Source organism: Coturnix japonica, chromosome 11 (genome assembly GCF_054131305.1).
Source record: "Coturnix japonica strain WE chromosome 11, WE-NBRP24, whole genome shotgun sequence".
Taxonomy (NCBI): Eukaryota; Metazoa; Chordata; class Aves; order Galliformes; family Phasianidae; genus Coturnix; species Coturnix japonica.
In genome coordinates this window covers 19,068,977-19,096,405 of record NC_140673.1, presented here as the reverse complement: position 1 = coordinate 19,096,405, position 27,429 = coordinate 19,068,977, and the positions used below count along the sequence as shown (strand labels likewise).

The 27,429-nt window shown below is 41.2% G+C and overlaps 2 protein-coding genes across 6 annotated transcripts in view; both read left to right on the top strand.

Moving 5' to 3' along the window:
* ST6GALNAC3 (ST6 N-acetylgalactosaminide alpha-2,6-sialyltransferase 3) overlaps positions 1–17,146 on the top strand; it is a 235,205-nt gene extending 218,059 nt beyond the window's left edge. The window contains exon 4 of the mRNA XM_015870358.3: positions 17,008–17,146. Coding sequence (XP_015725844.1) covers positions 17,008–17,053 — 46 coding nt within the window. The 3' untranslated portion in view covers positions 17,054–17,146. The remainder of the gene's footprint in view (positions 1–17,007) is intronic.
* Positions 17,120–27,429, top strand: part of ST6GALNAC5 (ST6 N-acetylgalactosaminide alpha-2,6-sialyltransferase 5) — a 66,467-nt gene continuing 56,157 nt past the window's right edge. Inside the window, exons 1-2 of one of the 5 annotated variants that reach the window (XM_015870355.3) lie at positions 22,461–22,995; positions 23,555–23,794. In XM_015870355.3, coding sequence (XP_015725841.2) covers positions 22,930–22,995; positions 23,555–23,794 — 306 coding nt within the window. In that variant the 5' untranslated portion in view covers positions 22,461–22,929. Of the gene's footprint in view, positions 17,258–22,460; positions 22,996–23,554; positions 23,795–27,429 lie in introns of those variants that run through there. The other 4 variants (XM_015870356.3, XR_001556911.3, XM_085511543.1 and 1 more) reach the window with 4 other exon arrangements.

Sequence of the window (27,429 nt, the reverse complement as noted above, 5' to 3'; positions counted from 1 at the left end):
CTGGAAGCAAGAGACTTTTCTGTACAGGGAAAGCCATTAATGGTGTAATGCATGGAAATACTCAATTGTTCTCTACAAGCTGCAGCTTCTTTTTTTTTCATCAGCAAACATGGCAGAAAACCTGGTCAAGCTTCCTGCTGAACAACTGTAGCACAGCTTTCCTTCATCTGATTTTGATAACTTTGTTAGATACAGGTAGTGGTCTCCAAATTTTCACATTGACTATTCAGTATAACTCAATGAAATCACTTAAAATGACTCTGATAAGTTATGCCTCAATTCTTTTGATGCACTGTGTGAGTATCAAAGGGCACTGTATGAATAACAATAATGATGTATAAAGTAATGCATGTTTGTATACCAAAACACCCAGTTTTCAGTCTTGGTTTTCTGTATCATCTGTGGCTGCTGAAGTCAAGAAACAGAAGTGCACTTAATCTTTTTATATGTCCAGATTATAAAGAAAGCATCCACCAATAGGTTGGGTGAGTCTCCAGAGAGCTGAGAATGGAGTTGGTTATTAACAAAAATTCTCAGAATTATTTTCTTTTAAATCTTAGGTATTATTGGTGGTTGGACTCGATGATCGTAGGGGCTTTTCCCCACTTAAATGATTCTGGGATTCTATATCTATACATGGAGCGCAATTCATCCAAGTACATGAATATGCAGAATTTGATGTTCTGATTTAGATTTTTACAGTGGACTCAGGCAGTATTTTTGAAGTAAGTTGTTGTAGAAACAATGAAGATACTGGAAGCGGGTTTCTTTCATTGGAAAAAGGCAAAGAATACGTGTGAATCTGGTAATCCTGGTGAGCGTGGCACTCTGTTACCCAGACTAGAATGACAGGAATACTGAATATTTGCATGGTCATGGAGGGTTTGTTATTTGTCATCTTAAAATCACTATGGTAGAAGCTGGTCTCCGTTGTGTTACATCAACTGTGGCCTCTCAAGTTATCCCCTCCAGCTGCTTCGCCAGGGATCATGTTAGCACCTGGAACCCATTTAGCTTGTTATTTCTCAGAGCTTGTCCCCTTATTTGTTTGCAAGGTGCAAACAAATGCACTCAGGGTGCAGTAATCACATAGTGGTTATCGGAATATATGGCATGTGCATGGCAGTATATATAGGGCAGAATTGCTTTTGGAGGGAGGAAAAGGGAATGATGTGGAGCTGTAAATATAATTCAGTGAACTTTTTAGTGTAATTTAAAATACAGAGTCCTGAATGGAGCTGTGCAAGTCGTCTGAGAAAGGCTCTGATCTGTCTGTCATTCCCAGTTATCTATCTGTGTCTAATCTCATCTTGTCATCCCTGTGACTGGGACACTCCTTTTTTTACTTGTAGAAACTTCCTCCACTCGTCAGCTGCTCAGACAAAAGTAGAACTAAATATCTCATTTTCCCCTTGACAGAAGCAAGAAATTATTATTCATTAAGTCTGAGAGACATCTTTAATAGCAGTTTTGCCTGACTTGTTCATCTTTCACTGCCTTCTGGAAAGGTTTGCTAAGAGATCCTATTTGTCAAAATCTATACTCCAAATTTAATCTAGACTACGGTTTCCTATATGGCTAAGTGAAATAGAAAGTTAGACAAAAGTTGGATATCACTGTGTCATATGCTCACAAAGTTCATTAAGATTAGATCCATTTCCTGGTTTCCATAGGGCTTCTCAGGCAAGTTTCTTTTCACTCCCAGAAGAAACATAACTTAGCCATGGAATGTGGAAGCTTCTCCAAATATTCTGGTTATATCTGCTTTTTTACCTTCATTTTGCAACTCATTATTAAGATCCATTGTATAACTCTGAAATATTCCACTTCTTCCTTATCAAATACTTGTAGATGTTACAATATTCCCCGTAGTCATTTCTTAGCAAATCTTAATTTAGTTATTTTAATCCTTCTTCAAAAGCATTCTCTCTAATCTACACATCATCCCGCAGGATTTTTTTCCTGAATTATGTTTAGTTCACTGACATCCTTCCAGTGTTAGAGTTCTATAAGCTGTGTACAGAATTCTCTGTGTAGTCTCCCCAACGCCGCAAGGACAATGATCACATCCTTGGGCTGTGATACAGTACTTTTGCATCCCAGGGCTGGCTGCTGTTTTGGATGCCTCGGCCTTTCACTATAAGCTATAATTGGCTATGCTTGGCTGTTTCTTTGCACTTTTCAGTATATTCTGTCTATAAAATAGCAGTGCTTTAAAACGTAGCACAGCATGACTTTAATTTGGGAAGAATTTCATATTATTTATACTCTTATCTCTTATATTTAAGATCTCTATGTATGATTTCTCTATCTTGCACTAGAAAGTAAGAGGGCCAAGTTTATTATGATATGCTGGCATATGAAATATGTAAAATATGTTTTTTCTATCTTCTTTAAATTGTCACTGCTATAGATCAAGCACGCTGATCTCCTGTTTGCAGCATTTTTTCTTGTGTCCTTTTGCTAAGATAGAGTCTATATCCAAGATAATCTAAACACATTTTTAATATGAATTTGAGAGGGGTGTATTGCAAAGTCTTTGCAAGTTCTATGTTGGTACATAGAACATTGTCTACATAGAACACTGTGATGTAAAATGTGGAGTTCCACAAATGTATTTTCTATGTCCGGTAGGATGAGCATTTCACTGTTGATTGTGAAAGTGAAACAGAGTTTAAAAAAATGGCATGTGAGACAAGTGTAGGGATGGGAACTGGCTGCCTCTGGATGTTGTGAGCGCTTCCTCATAAGGTTTTCAGAAGAGGAAAATAGGATTTCCCAATTCTGTCTCAGATCATGAATTCCTCCTAAGGCCATGCCTGGCTCTCTGTCTTCGTGTCTCTCTATGTGCAGTGCGTTTCTACCTTCCAGAATTACATCAAGACCAACTGTCAGAGAGGTCTGATTTTGTGTCCCATTCAGGCTCAGGACCTCTCATGCAATTCCTAGTGCAGCTTGTTGTAAAAATGCACAGAGGACAGATCTCACTGATAACACCAGTTCATCAATGAGTTTTGAACTTCAAAATCCACCTGTGTGAATCCACTCCCTAGAACACACCAAGGAACTAACCAGCATGTCTAGGCAGCACCCTTATTACTTGAAATGACTTTGTAAAATGAAAAATTGTAGAAATTGAAGTTAAATCCACGATGGACATTCTTGGTCTACAGTCTTTGCTTTTGTGACTCATGAAGTTGTCCTTTCTGTAATTTAATTTTCAGACTGAGTTAAAGTCCGTGAGGCCAGTTCTTAAATTATTTTTGCCAACTTGCAAACAAAAAGTCTCAACGTAGCCTTCTACATATATTCAGGAATATACATGTGTATATTCAGCCAACCCTTAGGAATATTATCTGAGTAAAGAGAAGGTTTTGAGGGAGCTTGTAACATTTATCTATGTGGTTACTGCTACCCTCGCTGGATAACTAACTCTATTACAGATTTAACCTGATTTCTTCTGTGGCCACTTCTGAACAGTAATCAAGCATCTTACAGCCGTTAAACGTCTGCCTGCACACCGTTCCCATGAAGCCACTGTTATTTCTTCCTAAATAGGAAAATTGAGTGTCAGGTAAATGTCATGCTTAAAGTCATAAAGGCTTGTGGCAAATCCCAGGTTTATGGGAGCCCTAATTGACAGTCACAAAGTGGTGATACATCAATATGCCTTATGCTGTTTCCAATTATCGAGATTTAAAATACCTGAAGATGGAGTTAAATTAAATACAACAAAAGTTTTTAATTGAATCTGGCCACTGCAGATCCTACCTCTGTCCTCACAACCAGCAGCAGGTGCTTTTATGGTAAATTGTAATGAAACAGAAAAATGAAGCTTGGCAAAACCAACAGATCCTGCAGATCCTGAATGTCATTCCTAACTTTGTTTTGAAATGCCACCTTTGTAGCACCTGCAGTCCCTTTAATAAAACAATGTCAGTCAGTTCTGCAAAAAAAAAATCCAAACAAAACAGGACACAGCAATGCCAGCTAATAAAATCTGGAATTTGTTGGGACTGTAAATACAGAAGTTCATGACTGAGCAGTTTAGAGAGTAAAGTTTTTAGTTGCCCTGGGGATCTGTGAAAATATAAGCAGCTAGAAAGGCAAAAAAAAAGGAAGATACAGAAGTATATGTTGTTAAGAACTGATGCAGTCATGGATAGATGCAGGTAAATAGAGCTTCTCTACTTATTTATAAGAAATCAATAACAGAGCTATTTATGCACTTCTCACCACGTTTCTATTCAGCATTACACCATTGTCTGCAATTGTAATACAAATAGTACTTCTGGAAATGGTGATTTTATGGCCATCGTAACTTCTGCTTGTAGGACAGTAGTCATATTTTGAATTTGTCAGCCTTGAAAATACCTCTTAAACCTTTCGACTTAAGGAAGTTATTAAGCAGTAGAAATATAAATAGGCATAGAAGGGGAAAACTATGAACTCTACAACATTTATTGTTGACAAAAGCATAGAAAGGCTGGTAAACAGGACAGGTATTGCCATATCCATGTGTGCTGGGAGAGGGAAACAAAGACTTTGCATCCCATCATCCATTTTTAAAGTGTCTCTTGAGTAATATCTTAGAGATAATGCAACCAGAAAGTTATGTGCAACAAAAGGGGAGATAGTGAGTGAAAGCTGATGAAGTCAGCTTATAAGCCATAACATTGAGTATTCAGAGAACACAGCTGAAAATGGAAAATAGTAAAAAAAAAATAAGCTAAAGACTACATTAAATAGTTGTAGGGAGTGAGGTAGACTCACAGTAACAAAAATTGCTGTGTTTATGACCTCTATAACGCCACATTTTTCATATTATCACTTTACCATATTTTTAGTTCCATGCATTAAAAAAAGAAAGAGACTACTATCTGTATTATATACTCTTGGTGTAACAGGAAATAAATGAGCTACTGTGTTGTTTTGGGGTTGGTTTTTTTTGCATTGCCGTGACAATTAGACTAATTGAGCTATCTACTTTAAGATGACAATAATTTCATGTACAGTGACCTGGGAACGTGGTGCAGAGAACACTAAAATTTGCACTGGAGAGGTGAAGGAATGTAGACCTGTTGTCCATGGAGTCTTTCAGATGCTTATACTGCTGCATGGGAATGATGGGGCATGGAAGTAGCATCAACTTATTACTGTGGATCTCGATCTGCTGAAGACTTAGACCAGGCTTGACTCCGGGCACAACAGCCGTCCTTTAGTGTGTGTTTTTGTCCTTGTAGGATGAGGGCTTTGAACCATAGGTAGCAGTTTGTAAGTTGTTTTGTCACTGAATTGTTTTTACAAGAGTTTATGAAATACCTTCAAGTATAAAAATGAATTACTTTATAGCATGTGTTAATTGCAGGAAAATTTGTTCTTTACACAGGGCTATTAGACCTGAAAAGCATCTTAAAACAACTGGGTAAACACCATAAAAAGGATCAAAAAATATTGCATCTGCATGTCGTTCATTGTCATTTTTAAGTATGTTATAACTGCTTGTACATAAATCCATGGAAATAGGTGTTTCTAATAGATCTGCAGAGAGGTCCTGAACCAGAATGGCACAAATGGCATACAGTAATTAGGTGGGGGAGGGGAAATGAGTCTGATGTTCTGCCAAAGCTCATTAAAACAGGTCATGCACTCCAGTGCACAGAATATCACTGATGACTGGTCACAGAGGAGCATACTACCAGCTTGATAGGGAGGAGAACTTAAAATTATTTCTCTAAAAACCAAGGAAATACTGGAGAAGAGGGAAAGTAGGAAGCAAAGTGAATCCTATCTTCAGGAGCCAAGATATTGGTGCACCTGAACATATGCTGGTAAAGCACGATGCCATTGTGCTTTACTATATATTAGAGAGGCAAATGTTTACTGCTCAGACATGCCAAGGCCAGAGTCAGTGTCTGTGCTGTCTAACCTGACTGGCATTTATTTGGCAAGGTGCACGAATTTCTTGGCAGATCTGGTGGCTCCACTTGCTAATCATGCACTATACCTTCCCGTGCATTTTTGTTTGACAGTATAAGAAGATGTGTGCAGTGCCTGGAGCTGCTGTTTCTTATTAAAGCTGCTGCAGTTTCAGAGGCATTTGACTTTGGGATAACTTTCACGCATTCTTACTCATCCTTGATTTTTAATGGCCAGGTTTTGACCCTGGAGGATACTCTAAATGTGTGGGTAACATACACACTGCCTGCCACATCGCAACTTGTTCCAGCAAAGCCAAACAAAGCACAGATTGCTAGCTGGCAGCCTTGCTTTTGCTGTGTTTACTTTGGCCGGACAGAATGGCCATCCTGCTTGTGATAGCAGATGACAGAGGAAAACATTGTTGAATGCATCAGTTTGCTTGTGAAACGCATTCTGCAATCATTCTGTGGTTCATAGAAAGGTAAAATATAGTGAAGCAGAGGTATGTACAACAAAATAGCCTCAGGTGGGTTGGATATCTGCTAAAGAAAATACCACAAAGTAAGTCTGTATAAATAGATACTACATAATAGTGTTGAGAGCAGATGTAGAATTTAAAGGAGGGATTAAACAATTTAGTAACCATTCAACAAAATGAGTATAATGAGGCTTTTTGTTAAAAAGGCGAGAACATTTCCCTTTGATTGAGTCACACGTAAGACAAAACTTGATTCCTTCAGCTATGGCATGTTTGGGCAGGTTGCCAGATTTCAGCACCTATTCTGTACGTCTTTTGGGAGAACATAGATCTTTAAAGGTCTAACATTATCTGTTAGATATCTCTTGGGCTTGTCAGATTTGTCTTGGCCTTTATGAGGTTATTATTCTGAAGATCCTGGACCAAGCAAAATATAATTCCCATTTATATAAAGCAGGTGAGATGATTTGTCTCCACACACATAGTAAGTGTTTGGTTGAGCTGAAAGGAAATCTCTTGAGTCCTTGTTCAGTTGTTCCCTTAGTAAATTATATTCCCCAATAAACTAGCTTTGGGACTCTCTGTTTAAACACTGTTCACAGGTCTGATTTCAGCTGTAATCCTACAAATCTAGTAGAACAATGAAACTGATACCTTTTCTCAATGGGAATGAGCGAATCTCAACTGAACACCTGCCAGCCTCTCCTAATCCAAATTGTGAATAACCACAGACTGACATAGCATAAGACCATGGGCAGTGAGACAAGGTGTTGACAGAAATGCTAATGATATACAAGCCTTCTCTATTCTGAGGAAAGCAAAGAGCATAATCCTCTTGCAGTTAGCTTGGGTAGCAGCTCTGGGGCCGATGGCCTTAAGTTGATTGACAGTTGTTGATTCTCTGCAATATAGATTTTCCTGTACTCATTAATTTTGAACCGTAGATTGGAAACAAAGAACATCATGGTTATCATGGCTGCTTGGAAATGAGTGTTTTCCATGGCTTTTCTTCTACTGCTTTGTTTGCTTTCCATCCATTCTGAAAGTTGGACAGACCTCGCAAATGAACAGAAAAGTTTTCACCATGAAAGCCAGGGACTGACAGAGGAAGGTCCTGAGAAAGGTGAATTTTCAAGCTCTGTGGCATGTTCACCTGGTCAAACAAGGCAGCAGCTCTGCACTGAAAGAAAATATTTTTATGATACACAGCATCAGGGAGAACTAGTTGTGTAATTTAAGATATCACATTATTTCACACTTAGAATGTCTGAAACCTTGAGTTTTCTTTTCTTTTTTTTTTCTTTTTTCTTTTTTTTTTTTTTAATGCCAAACACACAAATATTAGTAAAGCCTGGGAATATGTACAAGCCTCTACAATATTTCCTCTAATTCCATTCTTCCTCCTTCACAGAGATTTTCTCTTTGTAAATGGATGAACAGGTGTTAAGATGGATCAATAGAAAGGTTACAGAACATTAGTTGCTGGTTTGAAGTGTTATCTTTAGGGAAAGTAAATTAAAATGTAAAGAAAGCAAGTAGTAAGCCTGCTCCTAAGGCAACAAGTAAGATTCACTTGGGGAAGTTTTGACATTGTGTGACCCAGCATTTAATGATGCTGGGGGAGACAGAAAGAAAGGAACACAGCCAAAAGCTGGCCTATAATCACAAGTGAACATTCTTAAAGCCAGCGCACTATTCAGCATGGATCCTATTTTCTGAACAGACTCTTCTGGAGGAAGTAGTTTAGTAATGTTTTACCACACCATCACCAATTAGCAGAACCTACAGGTAACCAGCCAAACAAGTGCTGCAGCTGGTTTGTGCTGAAGAAGCTATTGAAAAAGGCTTAGAAATATTAATTGCCTCTCTGAATGTGTGGTCTGACATATCTGGAAACCTGACACACTTATTTTTTTGCCTGATAAACTTTTGTCCACCTGTAGATTTGAGAGTTGTTTACCTGAGCAACCTGCTAGGATGCCAGGCTGCACCTTTGTCCCACCTGGGATTGCAGCCTTGAAATCTACATGACAGGTGAGTCAAGTCTGCATAGAGGCAAGGAAATAAATCTTTTTGTCTGCTGAAGTCAGGTCTAATTTTACCATCAAATTCAATGGGATTGGAAAAAGGGTTTGAGCCGGAGTATGTAATGCTGACTGCTTTTTATCACAGGGCCATCTTCAGCTTTGTTATGTGACCCACTCAGGATCAAGGTGCCAATATTAAGGGCACCAGTTACTGTGAAGATTTCCCTGGGTATATTCTATGCTCTGAGTTCCCTTAGCTTTTGGTACTATACAATGATTTTTGTTCCAGCTGAGGAATTTGACATTTCATAGTAATAAATGGTGTTTGTGAGACAGAGGGCATTAGTATGAGAGCAGATGTGAGCTTTACCAATCCCCACATTTGATGAAGACCTTATCTACTTACTGAAGTCAGCTTGGTTACAGGAAGGCTTTGTGACATGTTTATTTCTGAACAATAACAGGAGCCAAACAGATACATAGTAAAAACCAAAAGCAAGAAAATGCATCAACAGGAGTCTGAATGGAAACCAAATACTGATGAGAATGAAACCTTATCTCAGGATGCAGGAGCTGGCATTATCTGTTGCCAACAGCTTTCACAAACCAAAGAAGAAAGGGAAATGTTTTATAAAAGTTACAAGAAATTTGAGAGTCCCACTTACATAACTATTCACCTACATCTGTCAGTGAAAAACCAAACAGTAGGAATAAAAACCAATCAATGCTTATTATTCAGGTATGGCCAAGTGTCAGGCATAGAGCCCTAGTGAAATAACATGCCCTGTCTTGTGTAAATATATATTAATCACCTGGAGCTATACTACCAAAGCAAAGCAACTGAGCAACAAAACAAAGAAGCTCTAAGGCCTTCCACTGCCTGCAGCAATATACAGTTGAGAAATACTCTACTCATTTCCATTCTGAATTAAAGCCCATCTTCAGTGCCGTCAATATCATCAGTGTCATTACTGCAACTACTGTGTGAGTTTGGTGCAATAACTATTAATTAGACCATTTTCAACAGCAGCCAGAGCACTTCAGTTCCTAATGGAGTTTATCTTCTTGTATTTTGATTTTGTTCAGAGTGGACTTTCTGAATTCTAAGTTCCTGTAAGGGAACAGAAAGTACAGCACAGGTTATAGAATTCCCTTCATACTTTATCAGCTCACCTGCTTCACAATATTACACATCAGCAGCAGAAGAAGACTGACGTAAAATAATAGCACCCTGCAATCACACACTCTAAGACTTTTTAGCTCTCCTCTCTCAGTGGTCACCAAGGTAAGCAAAATTGGGAATGACAGCAAGAGAGGGCAAACCAGTTATAACAGTTCACTTTCAAAGCCAAGAACTGTTCATCCTTGGTACATATTAGGTACTTCATGTGTCTTACACCACCATGATTAGTGTCTTGTGTGACTCTGATGAGTCAAAACGAATCTAATAGTTTATTTTCTCAGCCTACATCTGTACTCATCATGTTAGCTAACTTGTTGGTAGATTTCAAGGCTGCAATCCCAGGTGGGACAAAGGTGCAGCCTGGCATCCTAGCAGGTTGCTCAGGTAAACAACTCTCAAGTCTTTCTATTGGTATGTGAAAAAGCAGGAAGTTAATTTGTGTTGTTGGAATGCAGTTTGCTGCATCATCCCTGTGTGCAGAGAAAATGTATATCTGCCTGTACAGACATTGCTTTGGCTCCTGCTTCCTCTACTTATCAAGCAGAGACAGGACAAGGAATACACTTCTCTCTTTTCTTATCTAGCTCTGTCTCATCTGCTCCTTTGTGGTTTCACAGTCCCCATCACAAACAGTGCTGAGCTGCTTTACTTCAGCAAAATGAAAAGGAAAAACTCCAAATACCTTCTCAAAACCCAGCTCCTACAGTTTGTTTTGGAAGTAGTCACAAAAAGGTTACAGAGATCTATTGATATCACCACCAAGGTTCAGCTCCCCTGCCTAATGTGCAGATGATGCTGGTTGTCCACTAATTCATGAAAATATAAGCTGATGTTTGCCTATAATTTTGGAAGGGTAGAATAATTTTTAATGACCTTAGCTGTTGTAGTCCTTGATGCTAGTGTGGGTGAAAAAAGTTACCAAAAATTGTAGATCTGACCTATCAACCAAGAACATTTTAATTGGTATGTGCTCTCTTGATCTTGCACACACACAACACAAACACATATATAAATACACATGTATGTATATATCTATCAGCATATTTTCTTTACTGTGCTTGTGACTGAGGACAGGAACAGGTTGCCTAGAGAGGTTGTGGAGTCTTCCTCCCTGGAGATCTTCAAATCTTAGCATGGTCCTGGGCAATCTGCTCTAGGTAGCCCTGCCTGAGGAGGGGTTGGACCAGACAGACTCAGAGGTCCCTTCTGATATCAAACATTTTGTGATTCTGGGATCCTGTATGTGGTAGAATCGGATATTCCATAAAACTGCTCTCCTTCCTCTCTCTGGGTTGGATTATATTACGATAGAAAACATGTTGTAGTGAAATTTTTGTTCAGAAAGAATTCTGTGAATTTTGGTTTAACCTTGTTATTACAGAGAAGGAAGTTAGATAGAATGTAGCTTTTTTGAAACTGCAAAATGCTTTACTTCATATTTGGCTCCAGTTTCTGCTTTTCACATTTATGCTAAAGCATAACTAGATCACATGCATCTGATCCAGCAGATTCTGTACAAGCAAAGCCCCCACTGATGTATGCTGACTTAAGGGAAGCTCCTTCTTGCTACTGAAGATGAGTTAGGATTCCTGCAAGTGTGAAATCTTTATGTTCAAATGTGGTGAGAGACTTAAGACTATCCATGAACAGACTACTGATAATCAGTGTTGCTGAATTGTTAGAGAAGTAACTGAAAAGTGTCATGATGCAGTTTTCTTATCACTGAAGTTATCCCTGAAATGGAAGAGAACTACAGGGGCTTTCATAATCTTGTTATAACACCATTATGGCCTCATCCCTTTAGAACCCTTGATACTCTTGCCTCCTTGGAGTGGAACAAAAATGAACTGAATACGTAGGATACTTGTATCATGCACTTGCAATCCTGAAATCTTTCATTTTGAGTTTCAGTGCAAGTTTTGCTTGAGTGACTTGTAAGGAAGGTGGTGGGAAGAGGAGTTGAGAATTTAGACCTATCCCTCTCTTTGGTTTGCAGTCCCAGGTATTTAAAACTCCATTATGGTTTTAGTAAAGCTGTGCAAGAATTTTCTGAGAAGTCTGTCTCCCTTGATTCTTAATGTCTACAGGATATTCCTTATGATAAATATTAATAATTTGCAAGGCCATGGATGAATGCATTTTTATAATTATCAAGAAACCGACATACTGGTTTAGTGTTTAAAATTAATTATTGTAGGGAAACTAGCATTACATAAGGGAATTACATTAACTCATCAGAGTGAGTTCATTTCGCCTTTCAATTTACCTTTGTTAAACTTTATTTACTAATTTTGTGTTGAACTTCCAAGCGCTCAGTGAAATCTCCATTTCTATAACTATTGGACTTTATGTCTAAATGTTTGAAATGTGTATTTAGTTTGCATCACCATTAAAACTGTTATAATTCCATAAATGCAAATAACAAGAGGTCAAAAGTAATGAATTTGGAAGAATTTCCTTCAGCAACATCTTTTGTGATGTGAGAATGAAAAATCACAGTTATTAGCTATTTTAGATTTCTTTTCTCTCTGTAGATTTCCCTGCCTACCATGTTACTGAAACACAAGGCTTGCTAAAAACTAGTGGCTGTAGGACACTATTGATTTTAGGAGCAATTAAATGTCCCATCACATTTTGTGGCTCCTTTGTGCTACAAACAGTGCTCCACCTAAGGAATGTATTTCCTTGGCTATGCAGTCTTATCTCCAGTCTTCTTCATAGTGGAAGCGATGATCCAATTACACTTGATCACAGAAGCCTGTGATAAATTGGAACCAACTATTTACTTAGTTTCGTCAGGTACCTCACAACGTTTCACCTGTACTTTGCTGATTTCTCTGTTGCCATAGGGACTAATTCCAGGTTCCCAAATCTGTAGCAGTGAGGCTGGTGTAGAGGTTGCAGGTTTCAGCTGTAAGTAAGCTGACATTGAGAGGAACTTTGCCAACACCTGCCTACAAGGAGATTCAAGCTTGTCAGGTGCTGGAGAGAACAGTAACAAAAACCAGGGTTGGAAAAGACTTAAAAGGGGTGTGCATACTGGGGAGCAGCGATATGGGAGGATATTCCCTCTATGTTATTATTGTGAATGTACTGTAGCAGAAATCTCTAAAATATTACAGAAGAAGGTTCTGATGCTTAGTGTGTTCTGGGTAGAGAAAGCAGGAAAACAAGAAATGGAGGAGGAGCTTGTGTCTCAGATGCTCAAAGTGATGCTTGGTTTGCCTGAATGTATGTTCATATCTTATTTGCCCTCTAGAGACATTTTCCTTCTAATACTGCTGATGTACTTCTGTTTAACTTTGTCAAGATACCAAGCAAAAGTAATTTTGAAATTGTACACCTCTTGAGATTTCATAAGGATCTTTTTTTTCTTCGTGGTGATGTGCTTGATGACAAGGGGAACAGATGAATCTTCCTCATATCACTCCAGTGACCACGGGGAGAACAGTCAATAATACTTCTCAAGAATTCTTCCGTCAGAAAATCATATGAAAATCCAAGCTTGGAGTGTTGCATTCTTTTCATTTAAGGCCTTGCTGTGAATTTTCAGTTTAGTGAGCAGCAAGACACTGGGAGCTTCCACAACCATTACTCAGCTCCAAAATCTTTGGCTGAACACTAACCTACAGTGTATCTGGGAAGTTGTTTAGGATCTGTAGCACCCTGCGGGATCTGTTTTAGAGTCTCCAAAGGATCGCTACTGTATAACAAAATGGGGCAACGTTTTAAAGGCAGTTCTGCAAATACAACCTCTCAGCTCTGATACATTCTGTTTTAGAGTCTCCACCCCCCAGTCTCTTTGGTCTTTTGAAGACCGGTTTCCTTCTACTAGCAAAAAATAGCACTGAAAATGGGCACCCTTGACTAGTCCCCCTCAGAAGTTAAAATTGCATTGTGACATTAGCATGTATCCTTGCTCAGAACAGTGTAGCTGATGCAATGCATTTAGAGCAAATTTTTAAATTTCCATCATAGTAAAGAGAAACTGCCATTCAATCCAGTGAAAATGCTTTCTCAGCGTCAAAAGATGCTATTACCACAGGACTGGCACCATTTTTCATCTTAAAGAGGATATTAAGTAAGCACAGCAAATTCATGCAGGTAAGCCTACTGTACTAAACATAAAATAAAACCACACATTGTTCAGGATGAATTATTTTAATGCTTATGCTTCGAGTCAATTGGCCAATGATTTTGCCAATTTGTTAATACCCACATTTAGGAATAAAATGGATCTACATAACCTATATTGCTATATGTTTTTGACTGGTTCAGTGCTGCCAGAATCAGTGCACTGCCATCTACAACATATTTGCTGGTCAGCACCTGATTTACATAATCTAGTGCTACAAAGACATCCCACCAGCCAACATCAGCTTGCAAAAACGATGTTCCCTTTTTGAAATGTGAGGGCTAACCTTACTTAATAATCACAAGATTTATGAACAATTCAATAGCAACAGACCAGAAAAGGGAAAGGTTAGCCCACACATGCACAAAGGCTAAACAGCTTTGGGTGGGATGAAAGGTAAGACAAAGATCCAGCCTGGATCTAGAGCTGTTTTTTTTAAGGACTGTACAGTGTCCTGAAAAGTATTGCACTTGTATGTGTTTGGATTCAGGAATATACTTTAATCACCAAAGTCTCAATACACCATCTCTGTCTTTATGGATCTTGAGCTTCATGCAAGGTGGAGCAGAGCTGTTGTTTCCCTTTAAATCATCTCTTTGTTAAGATCTGGAAATGAGACTTCCATTTGGTATGATCAGAGAGCTGACATTGTGTACCCCGTGTGCCATCTTCCACTTGCTTTGCTAAATCCTAATTGCCTGCCTTGAAATTTCAGCAGTGCACTGCAGACTTCAGGTCCCACAGATTTTTGTTTGAGTGAAACCGCAGCTCAGACTTAGCACTTCTATTAATATCACTTTTGACTTCTTGACCATCTGTAATGACACATAGGATCTTGTTTATCCCCAGTGTGCCCCTTAAGAACCCCTTATATGGTTTTTCATCCTGCACTGTAAATACCTTTGTTGCTTATACTCCTTCCACCCTACACTAATCCTTTCTGTCTCACTTCAGATACAGAAAGCTGCAAACAGGGCGCTCTTTCTTTTGCATTTTAGTTAATAATACTCTGACTGTGAAACTCAAACTTACAGTACTGTTTCTAATTAATCAAAAAGACATGCTGTAATAATACAGCTACAGATAAGTAGCTGTGCTACCAATCACTCACTGCTCTGCTGAAAAGCAACTTGCTGAGCAGCACCATCCTTAGCCAATTACATCATGGAGCTCTGCATGGATTGAGGATGTGGCAAGAAAGATTGTGAGCCAGGGAGAAGCCAGTCCAGCTGCTGCATGAGTGAGCAAGGGTCAGCTGGGGGGTGTGGGGGTGGAAGCACAGGTGCTTCTAGTTGAAGACAAGGGTGGAGAATGAGGAAGGTTTGTGTGTCAGGTGCTGGTTGCAGGTGTAATAAGTTGAGGGCAATCAGTGCTGGAGGAACAGGGCAATACCTATAAGATGGCAGCTGGAGTTAGTCAGCATTTCCTGCTTTCATTATGAAAGTATCTTCTCTAAATAGTGATGACTGCACATGGTTTTTGTAAGGGTAGTTTTTGTGTAGATAACGCTTGAAGATTAATAGTGCTTAGGGTAAAATGTTTGAGGATCCTAAAGAAATTGGCAGTTAGGAGTTTTTTTGATCAAAATGATTGAGTCAGCTACGCAAATAAGATAAATATCGTCAGTTAGAAAGTTTTAGAAAGTTTAACACCATCCACACTTGTTCATTAGCAGCATATCAAATTACAAACAAAAAAAAACAACTCCCAAATTAGTGACTGGACAAGCATTGAAGAACTATTATGTTTTATTAATATACCATGCCTGTTGTTTTCACTTCTCTGTTAAGATTTTGTTCCTCTGCTTGCAGGTTTTTGAGCCACAGCCCCTAGTGGTTCAGCCTAGCAGGCTGCTAGTCAGTTAGAGATGGTGCACAGATGGGCCCAAGCTCCTCTGCACCAGCTCCAAGCCAGGCAGATGCGAGCCAGTTTATCCCAGAAGGCTTTACTCACAGTAATGCAGTGCTGTGCCTGAGTTACTGTGCCAGTATAGAGCTGCTCTCAGATTCCAAGCTTCACACTTTTCCAGACTGATATTGCTTAGAAGCAGAGCAGCACTCATTTATCAATGGACAGAAGCAGAACCTGCCAAAATGGAGTAGCCATGTTGGAGAGTGATTCGGGACTTTGACAGAGATGAAGCTGTAGGAGGCTGAGCAGAGGAAACTCAGACAACGAGCAAGAACAGCTTGTGTCACGTTACCACCTGTTCGTTTGACAGCTGAATTTATGGTCTAAACCATAAATGGCCTAAGGCCTCATTTATTTGAACTCAGGACAGAAACAACACCTGCCCTGCAGAGCTTAGCTTCACATTTCAAGTACTGATTACAGGGAAAACTGAACAAGCCTTAGAGAATTTGGGGGCTTTTGGTAAAGACACAAATTAGATACTTGCCATAACAACAGAAGCTGTTCTAGCGAAATAAAAAGAAGGCATCATAATAATCACTTCTAACCTGAAATAAATCCTAAACAAAAAGGAAGAACAAAGCAATTAGATAAATGGGGTGTTAATTAGAATGCTTTGGTCTCTGAAGAAATCTGGAAAAACAAAAGACCAAATGCAATTCCCACTAAGGAATTAATCAGAAGACAGCAAAAGTACCATGGCAAAACTCAAGCCAGTATGTTCCTGGCACTGTAGTTCATTCTAGAGACCACGTATGTGACTGTTGTATTGAATAAAATATTGACTATGATTTTTAAAAGTACACAAATTTGTAAAATTCTGTTACGTGAATGATAAGCATGAGGCAGGTGGCGATGATAAAGGCTAGGGAACGAGGTAACAAATATTAATAGCTGTTCAAAGGAAGGAAGGTACAGCTGCTGCGGGAAGTGTTGGATCCAGCTCTACAGCTGAGCTGGACTTGGTCTTCTGCCCTGAAGCATAAGAGAGAAAAATGAGCGTATGCAGCCATGGATTGCTCTAAGCCCTGATTTGAGCATGCCAGTAGACACCCAAGATATCTATCCTCTATGAAATAGAGAGAAACCTTGTTTTCTGTATTTGTGATGAATATCAATAATGTGGCAGAAATGCTTAAACAAGGACACAGCACGTCACAAAGGAAGATAACCATTTGTTTTGGCAGCTGGTTTGAAACATTCAGTTAGATACCTATGGCAGTGAATAAATTCTCCCACTGTTTCAGACTACTTCCTGCAATGCTTATTCATCTTGGCTGGAAAAGTTATCTAGGATGGTTTGGCCTTGACATAGGAGATAATTTCATAGCCATTATGTACTCTCTTGCAGGTCCACATTCTGTGTTCAATTGCAATTAATTACGAAAGTTACATAAATGAGGACACTACGTCCATTCCTTCAAATGACTGCACCTTGGACTCATGCTCTCTGCTATCTCCTGGTGGAAATATCACCACTGGAATCTGCAGGCTGCTGGAACTGATACTGTCTGGAAAAGGCATCTCATTTGAATGCAGAGAACCTCTTCCAAGTCTTGACATCTTCCCTGGGAAACAGGAGTGTTCAGGATCCCTTGGCAGTAAGTTCAACTTTCCAAGACTTTTGTCTTTGAGTTAACTTGGGTATTTGGGGTAAACAAAAGAAAATTTTACTGTTTTTTATATAGAAGAACATGGGACCCAAGCATGAAATTGCAGAGCTATTACAGGAATCAGGGGAAGCTATTCTTACACTGTATATTTACTGATTTATTAACCTGAGTTTGTACATATGCTTATATTATTATATACTATGTGAAGTAGTAAGGATGGTTTTTTGTAAATCTGTAGATGAAAACAATAGCTATTGCCAAACTTGGGTATTTATATCTCGACTACTGAAGGGCTTTACTTGACACTGTGACTGTGCCTTTTCAGTTTGATGGTAATGGATCCCCCTGTTGCCATAGTTGTTCAGCCTGTCATCATAAGTGATGTTTGTGTTTGTGTTAGTAATAGCAGGAGAGTTTTCTATCGACTCTCTAATAATACATAAAGAACTGCAAAGCAATCCATAATGAGCTCTTATCCTTCTTTGCTTCCTTTTTTTCCTTTTCTGTAACGCTTCATGTCTGATATTTACTTGGTAATTTTCTTTAATTTAATGTTTAGAAATTCTGCTTCCTTTAACACTTTCACTTCCTATCAGCATACACACACACAATATATCCAGTGTACCCAGCCTCTCACTTAGTTGTAGTAATGATGTCCTTGGTCGCTTTAGTCCGTATGCTAAAGCTGTTCTATAGGTATAGAGTTTATATATGTTTTCCTTCTTTTGTTCTACATCAAACAGCAACACCAAAAGGCTTCTACACGACATACTAGGTAGGTTCTATCTGTGAACTCTGGTGCTAATTTCTTACTTCCAAGTTTTTTCACTTTAGATTTGAAGTTGTGAGCTGTTATAAGCACATGTAAGCAACTGGTGTGCAGTATATTCCAGGATGTGCCTTGTTTAACTTTCCCCCCAAAAAAGTGATTAGATGAATGCAGCATTTCATGTGTTCTTAAAGTAGATGGTCCCTCTCGGTTGAACTAGACAGATTGTTTCTGAAGTATTCAATATCTTTCTTTATGTTTCCAAGATGGAGGATAAAACTAAGAAATAGAAAAAAACAGCAGATTCAGCAGATCTTATCTTGCTATTTTCCCCTTTCTGTTTTCATTTGCACTTCTATTTCTATGCAATACTTCATTTTTTTTTATTCATCTATCACAGTTTGCTTCTGTCAGAAGTTCAAAGGCAGCCTGCTTCCATAAAGGAGGGACAGTATTGACTGAGCTGTATTATTGTTTCTACCTCTTTTGACCAATCCTCAATGCATATTTCTAGTTTTGGAAAGCATTTCATGAATCACTGGGCAGTTTGAAAAATCTATACTGTAAGCTCATTACTTTGCTGGCTGCTGAATATTTTCCATTGGTTGTGTTTGCGATGCAAAAATGCAGCCCTTCCTCTCAGGAAAAAGAAGTTAAGATTTCATATATACATAAATAATAGAACAACATGTGGAGGTGATATCCATGTGATTTATTTTGTTTCCTGTGCACCTTTGACTGCTGCTTTGTCCATTAATCCACACAAACTTTCATTGTCCTTAGCACCTTCAGGCTCATTTTTCTAGCTAGTCAGTCAAACAATGCTCCACTTCTCCCCCCTTGAAATGTGGCACTCAGAGCCATCTTCCCAAATGTCACTGGCTTGAGGCCCAGGAGAAGCAATATTCTGTTCTACGCTAGTGATCAGGGTTTAAGCTCATATCTCATGAGTCTGCAAAGCTGGAAGGGGGAGCTTTGTACTTGCTAGTGAGCTCCTTGCCCCAGCAAGCAGAGGGATAAAAGATGTATAGGACTTAATTTCAGTGGGGCCGGGATTTTCCTCTTGAAGAGGCAGATCCAAGACTTCACAGACAACACAATATAGAGGAAATGACAAAGTGATACAACTCGAACAGAGTTGCTTTCAGATTAATTTTATATTTTTAACAAATATTTTCTCGTGCTTAGCCATGTATAGAATCTTAGTAACTCAGATTCTTAATTCCAGAGGCACAAAGTGGTCCTGATCCAATCAACCCCCCCCTCTCCAATCTATTTTAAGCACATCCAGCACCAATATCTTTCTGAAAAACGTCTTCATACACATTGCATGATGGGAATGTATTAAAGTGCTTTCAGCACTCCTGCAGAGTAATATGCTGAACTCACCTAGAGTTTAACTACTTATATCACACCAGATCCCTCTTTTTCTCAGTCTTTTGTGATAAACAAAACCACCATTTTCTTACTCCCTTTAAAGCTGGGCATGGACCTAATTTATTTATTTATTTATTTTTCTTTGCAGGAAAGTAGGCAGTGCCATTAATGAGTCACAAAATAATCAAACATTTAAGGCTGCCTGGACTTTCATTCTGAGAAGGGCTGAAGAGTAGCTGCAGCTTCCAGTTTGGAAGCATGCTCTGTACCCACCTACAGCCTTCAAGTGTGGTAGAAAGGAGAGAGGGACAGCAAAATCCAGAGCAGGAGGTTGCTGGAGTCACATAGATGGCAGCCAGGGTGTTCAGGAGAAACGTCCTGGCACACAACACTGGGGTCATCAGCAGAAATTCTAGTCTTTGCTCTCATCCCAACTTGCACTCAATATTTTGGCAACCAGTTGATGAGAAGCTATGGCATGGATGAAGAGTATCAAGTATTCATTCCAGGCCACCCATAACGTGGAAAACTTAGAATTCTTCATGCTATTCAGGTGTAGGTTATGCTTTGTTGTCTTTTTATCAACTTCATGGGAAATCAGCCCTTGTTTTTTTAGAAGGATGTTTTATGTCTCTACAATGAAATCTACGCAGGGAAATATATATACTCTATCTATACAGATGTCGTCCAATATCTAGATATATACTATATCTGCACAGGGAAATCTCTGGAGGACAAACTAAACAATGTGTGATAAAGGGATAGATATTTCATTCATCCCAGCAGCTCAGGGAAAGGTACTGTTTGAGCAGCACTATTGAGCAATTGGTGAAAGAGCTCTTTTGCTCCAAGTAAGTTGTCAATGTTGAGAAGTTTGTCTCTATCTGCATCACTACTTCTTACATGGATTTCTCACACTGCATGGATTTTTATTTGTCGTTAGTGGCTTAGGTTCTCCCGAAGCTGCCACAAGCAGATTTTCATTTCATGTGACTCTTCTGTCAGCATGAAGCTACCAGGAAGGTGACAGTGAACAGGGTCAATTGAGGAGGGGACAGCCCCGTCCCTTCCATGCAGATCGGAAGTTCTCTTCAGTCAGGCTTTGTTGAAAAATATACGATGTGACCCTGCTGCTTTTTTCCTCCAGGGCTAGGAAAAGTGGCTGTTGTGTTTTATTCTATCCTTACCCCTAGCTCTTAGGTAGGAAGTGAATTACACAGACAGTGACATAACTGGTGCTGTTGACAAGCGGTATCTTTGTGTGAAGAACGCGGTCTTTGCCTGTGCTTTGTATCCCACCGAGTGTCAAACCGTGTAGAAACATGCCAGCCAAAAGTGACAAACAAAACTGTTGATGGATGAGACAAAGCACCTGCAATGCCTTGGGTATACAGGACTACAGCAAAATGTTGACCAGCCAGAAATCCTGCTCAGAATCCACTAGCACACACTGACAATAAATTGCTTGAAGTGGGAAGTCAGATGCACTTTAAGATACCTTCTTCATTGACTTGCTTCCAGGCTGATTAAATGCTTATGTCTTCAGCCTGTGCTCTTCTACTCTTCTCCAGTCTAACTACTGGCTATTCAGATGCTTACCTGCACACGTATGTGCATTCAAATACTATTAAAAAGCAAGCCTCCCAATAGCTAAAACTATTAATTCATAGGAATTTAAAATTAAATGGCTGGGCTGTTTTCCAGATGATTTCTAAAGTTCCCATGCTTACACATAAATGCCTCCGTAGGATTTACATTACGCTGCTGTATTTGTTTCGGTGTGTATTTGGCTGCCAAGAATGCTGCCTATGACCATCACAGCAATCTAATTAAATATTTGAGGAGCAGAAAGCTGGACATTATTCAAGTCAAGCTCAGCATTACATTAGAAAATTTAGTTTGTCTCCTTTATCAGAAGATTTTTGAATCTTCTACCCAAACCCACAAGTATAATGGCTTTGGCTGGACGTATACTGGGTAACAGATGTCTAACATGGAGCCACCAGCCTAAACCATAGGAATGATGCTTCAGTTTGGCATGGCAGAATGGATTAGAAGGGTCAGTCAGTACCAACCTGCTTGCTGATAGTTGAGAAATAGCACTGCAGAAATGCATGAGCTGCCTCTCGCAGTCTTTAGCAGGAAGCCTTGGAGAGCCACAGATAATTTGCTTTCAGTGATTCATCAGGTTGGCCCTTTGTTTCACTAATTTGAGTGTCAAGTGCAACCACGGTAATAACGAATTACCAAGACCTGATAAGATTCTTCTTATATTGCTTCGTTTGTCTTTACAACTGGTGCATTGAAACCAAACGCACCAACTGGATAAATAGCAAAGGTGTGCACGATCAGGACATTCTTCCTTGAAATGATAAAGCATGTTTACCTCCTTATCCACCGATGTACCCATACCTCCTTCTTTCTTTCTACTTTCTTTAAAGGCGGTAAATGCTGCGCTCTGTGCCAGCGCTCAAGATGGCATTTGTTTCACTGTTAGTCCCCCGATGAATTGGCGAAGATAAAAAATGGATTTCAATGACAATTTCAGCCTTGAGAAAGCTGCTATTGTGCCCATGGTTGAGTTAGTCTGCTGATCGTTTTCTCCTTAATGCAATCTTTAATGTTCTATAGCTATAGGTAAGATGTGAAAGCATGTATTAGAACTATTATTTCCATGAGTAATTTGAAGAGAAATGTCGCCGTGATTAGGAGATAGATTATTTTTTTTAATGCTACGCTGTCATTTTAATACCTTCATAAGAAATCAACCTTAAAACGGCTTGTTTTGAAGGGGCAAGTCCTAATACGTGGAATTGCCGGAGCAGGAGATGGGTGCGATTTGAGGTCCCTTCATAAAGTTTTCATGTCTGAACCATTGGCACAGAGTAGGAAAGGATTAAATAAAGAAGTCTGGAAGGCTGCTTGTCAAAGAAGGGGGCAAACGCCTTCAGCTGAAGTGGCCCCTTCAGCCACTGCAAAGATGGCACGGGGAGCAAAACAGGAAAACAGAGGAGAGCTTCTATCACAAGGCTTTGACATCGCTTTGGGGAAGGGTTGCACGAAGGAGGGCGGCGTTAGAGCCGCACAAGGAGTTGAGGGCGTCGATTTTTTAGTACGAACGCGAATTTCAAGCGGTGTCTGAACGCCGCCGGCTTCATCCGGCACAGCCAGCGGGGGAGAGCCCAGGATTCTCCGCCGGGGAAAACCCGGAGCGGCTCCACGTGAGGGTCTCGCTGCGGGGCTCCCCGTTGGCCGCCAGTCGCTGCCCTGTGCCCGCCGTGCCCCCGCCGGCGGCGGAGCATCGCGCCCGAGGGGCGGCTGAAGTTAAAACTTCCACCTGCCCTGAAGCCGCCGCTGCGCCGGCGGGAGGAGGCGGAGGAGGAGGCGGAGGCAGGCGGGGCGGCCGAGGACCCGGCTCTGGCAGCGCTCCGAGGGTCCGGCCGGCTGTAATTCCCCCCTAATCCCCTGCACGGCGGCGCTTCCCCGGCCGAGCCATGGCCGCGGCTCCCCCGCCATGCCGAGCATAGCGGGGAGCGGGCGGAGCGGCGCCCGGGAGGCGCACAAAATGAAGACCCTGATGGTGAGTGCGGCGCTGGCACGGCTCGGTACGGCACGGCTCGGTACGGCACGGCCCGGCGGAGGGAGGAGAAGAGCGGCTCGGGGCTGCCCCGGGTTGGGCGCACACGCTTCCACCTGCCCCGGCCGCGTCCTCGCAGCTCTCCCGGGTGCTGGGAGGCGAACGCGAGCCGGGCGGCGGCGGCGGCGAACTTTCCGCATGCTTTCTTTTATCGTGCTTTCTTTTATTCGTCTTGCTCGGGGTTGGGGGATTTTGTGTGTGTGCGGCGTGAGCAGCGGGTGGGAAGCTGAGCTGCTTAAAGGACGAGGCTGGAGATGGGGGGTGGGGGGTAGGAGAGCGCGACCGTGCCCAGCGCTCGTTGCAATGCACGGGTGAGGTGTCCGGAGGGGGACGGGGTGGACCGGAGGAGCGGGGCTGGGGTCGGCGGTGCGGGGATGAACGGGGGGGTCCCGAACCTCCGGAGCACTTTTGCCGGGGTTCCTGCGGCGTGAAACTTGGGGAGCGGGAGCGGGGCCGGCCGCTGCCCCCGGGGCTCTCAGCCGCCTCTCTCTGCCCCCCGCAGCGCCACGGGCTGGCCGTCTGCTTGGCGCTCACCACCATGTGCACCAGCTTGTTGCTCATGTACGGCGGCATCGGAGGAGGCGGCGGGGGCCACCCGGAGCCTCGGCGGCAGCGGCAGCAGCAGCAACAGCAGCAGGTGGCGGCGGTGCCCAGCCGCCCGCCGGGACGCGGCCAGCACCGCCCAGCGCTCCCCGTCGGGGCCGGAATCCTGGAGGGCTACATCAGCGTCCTGGAGCACAAGGTGAGACGCCGCCGCGGGGCCCGTCATCTCCCTGTGGGGTCCGGCGCTGCCTCGGCCTCCTAGGGGGAGCCCCGACCCCATACTGCACTGCTCACCTTCCTCCGGGCTGTGCCGGGCACGGGATGCTCTGCAGCGTCGCTGCTGGGTCTGCCTTCCATAACCTTCTATTGCCTACTCCTGACCCGGTGTCCAGCCCAGTGGTTGGGCATCTGTGGGGTATTGGTTTTCTCCTTCCCTGCCCAGCAGGAGATGCTGTTTTGTTTCTGGTGTTGAATGCTGGGGGTCTCCTACCTCTAGCATTAAGTAAGGGTTAAAGTTTAGCTACTCGAAGGAAAGTCAATGGGTAGGTGTTTATTCTTAGCTCATTCAGTCTTGGGAAACCGAAGTGAACTGTATTTCCTGTACAAATGACCTTTTCATCCTCCTGAGAAGCAGAAGTTGTCAGCCATGGTTTCTGTTATAGAAACTGGGGGCACCTCTAATGGTGAACAAAATGACGTCCCTCCCCTTGACTCAGGAGTTACAAGGCTGGGTTGTCAGATTGTGATACCCGTTGACTGAAGGCCGGCATAAGGAGCTTTGATATCTCAGAGGACAGACCTAATGACAGCGAGTTGGGCGGTTTTTTCCACTGAAGAGATAGTTGATATTCAGTAATTTTCTCAGAAGGCAGGTTCCTCTGCCACTTATGCAACGTTCAGTTTCTTGCTTTTATGTGGAAGCTCCAAGGATCCCTCTCCACCAGACTCCCAGATAATGTTTAGTATGCAAGGTTTCTAGTAGTAAGGATGAGAACAAGAAGCGAAAATCCCCAACTTTCTCATGTTTTGACACCCAGACTGATGTCCTTCTGAAAGATGTGTTGTCAAACAGGTTACTGGCCTCAGCTTAGAGGTACTGTGTGAGGACTAGTGACTTTGATATACGTGGATTTTTATTGTTCCTTCTGGCTTCACTTTCTATGCAGGAGTTACCTGCAGTGCACTTAACACAGGAAAAATAGCTCCTGATGGTCCCTTCTTGGTGTTTTTTGCTTTCTTATGTGGTTCTTTGAAAGTTCTCAAATGTGATGTCTGCTGGCTGTAGAAAAAACAGGTTTGGCCATGGGGCTTCCTAATGAGTGTACACCAACAGTGCAATCCTCTGTAATTCTATTGTCCTTCCTTAATGTGAGCGTCATGATGCGGTGTGGGTGTGTGTGCGCATGTGATGTTTGTAAGCAGTAATCATTGAAAAGGCATCTGTGAAGCTTTTTAAGCCATCCATGTGCATAGCCAGTGGTTCTCCTGTCTCTGAAACACTCCTCATTAAAGTACATTTAAAATCAGTCTTCCACGTGTATAATCTTCCAAGGTAGTTTTAATGTTTTTCCGTATCTTGGAAAAGCTGCTCCTCTGACTTTTTAATATATTGTAGTATGGCCCTAAACCCGTACATACTCCATTTTAAAATCTTTTTTCATGTAGCTCATGCCTCACAGTCATTATGCGATCTGATGTGGTCCTGGTGTGCTTTGTCTTATTTTAATGCATGAGATCATACAGAGAGCTGTGGTACTCAAAGCAGTGAGGACTCTGTATTACCATGGGGAGATAATGGAGAGGAGCTCGGGTTTGACTCTTAACAAGTGTACCTGTTCTGGTAATTTAAAAGACTCTGATATTTAACGTGGATTTAGAATTCCAGAATACCTCAGTTTCTGGCAGAATGAAAAATGGAGAACTCAAAAATCATGGGCATTAATAGGTTGGAAAAAGAAGGGAGCGTGATTAGTGATGATGAGAGAAGGGGGAAGACAGAAATTGCAAGAAATGAAAAAGGGTGAACAGTTTTCAGAGTTGTTTTTGGGGTGGGACAGCTGAGACTGCAGAGGAGACAGCTTGGATAACAATCAGCAGGAAAGTCCAACACAGAGTGAGAGCAAATGAAGGAACTGGAGAGATGTAATGAACGTTAGGAGAACTGCAAGGAGAGCGTGATAAACTTCAGTGGCTGTGGGGAGGACCTGATAGTTTAGATAGCAGGTCTGGAAAGAGATAAAAAGTACTTGATGTATGGCAAGATGCAGGCTTGGGAAGGTAAGGAGAAGAGAATGACTTCAGCAATGGTATGTGTTATTTTGGTGGCAAAGAGAGGACGGTGTAAAATAACAGTGGATAGTAGATTTTTCATACAACAGCTGCCTTAGTTTCCAGTATAGAAACTTCATACTGTCTGTCAAAGAGCTGAACGACCTTTGTACAAAGTTCATCCTTCGTGTGAGTCCAGGTACTCTTGACAGTTGGCAGTCGTAGAGTAAATGTTGAACTTAGAGCTAGGAGCAAAAATGCATTTACTGTGTTAGAAAGAATTTTTCTGGTTCCCATAGTGTGCTTTAATAGGACAACCTAGTTTAGTGTTTGTGGGGTTATACCCCTTTGGTATTGTTCATCTCATTGTACATCGCATCTTACAAATGTCTGTCACTGCTGGCAGTACAGCTCATTTAGTAGTGCTGTGTGATCACATACAAAGACCATTTCCAAGAAAATTAAAGTACTTAGTAAAATACCAATGACTTTAAAATATAGCTTCCAATACTGTAATTAGCAATTATTTGCCTCCTTTTATTGTACATTCAGTGAGAACAGGAGTTTCTCATCCATCCTGCCAAGATAAGCAGGCAGTCTGAGAATATGACTAAAATACAGAAAGTTCTTTTTATGGGCTTGGAGTGTCTTTGTGCAGGAGTCTCTTGTCACTTGGTCAGATTTGTGATGTTTTGTTTTGCAGGGTTTTGCCTTTATGATTTTTGCAAACCTTGTTCCCTGAATGGAGCAGCAGCGATTAGAATCCATTTTCTTAGCTTTCGCAGCCTTTTGCTGCTTAGCTTTGCAAACTTTGTTTGTGTTAAATTAAACTCTTAAGAACGTCTAAAACAGGTTCAGAGAGGGGTTCTTGGCATCTCATCACAGCGTGTTGCAGCCCAAGACATCATTATTGATGAATGATTGTAATGGATCAATGATGCCCTTTTTCTTAGTAATATCCTAATGCTTATATCCTAAAAACTCATATTTGGAGCAGAAAGCATGGTTTGCTGATGGCTGCTGTTGAGGGGTCAAGGACTGCAGCAGATGAAGCTGCTGACCTTGTACTTGGAATAGCTGTCACTGCCTGCAGAGGCGCTTTGGCAAAGTAGCACTGCTAAGCTTTTGCATCTACTGTTAGAAAGGATAAGAGTCCCAGACCGTCCAATGGGCATCTTTCGTTAATTCTTTGAGTATAATCCTAAAATTAAAGATGTTTTGTCATCAGTGTCAAGGGAAGCAGAATTATGCTCTTCTGCGGGGAGACATGGGGGTAAAACTTTCTGCTGATTTACCACAGTGATGACAAGGAATTACAGTGCTAATATTTTTAAAGCAATTACTGCATACAAATAAGAGACTGCTAATGAAAGTAGGAAACATAGCATAGTTCCAAAACTTGCAAGAAATAAATATTTAACCATTCTATTACTGTTCTGTAATGAATATGAGAACATTTTCGGAGTAGTTAAAAAGCTTTTTACCCAGTATCGACTCAACAGTTGGTACTACGAATAAAATATGAGTTTGTCACATGTATAATTGAATAATATTTCGAGCCATTTC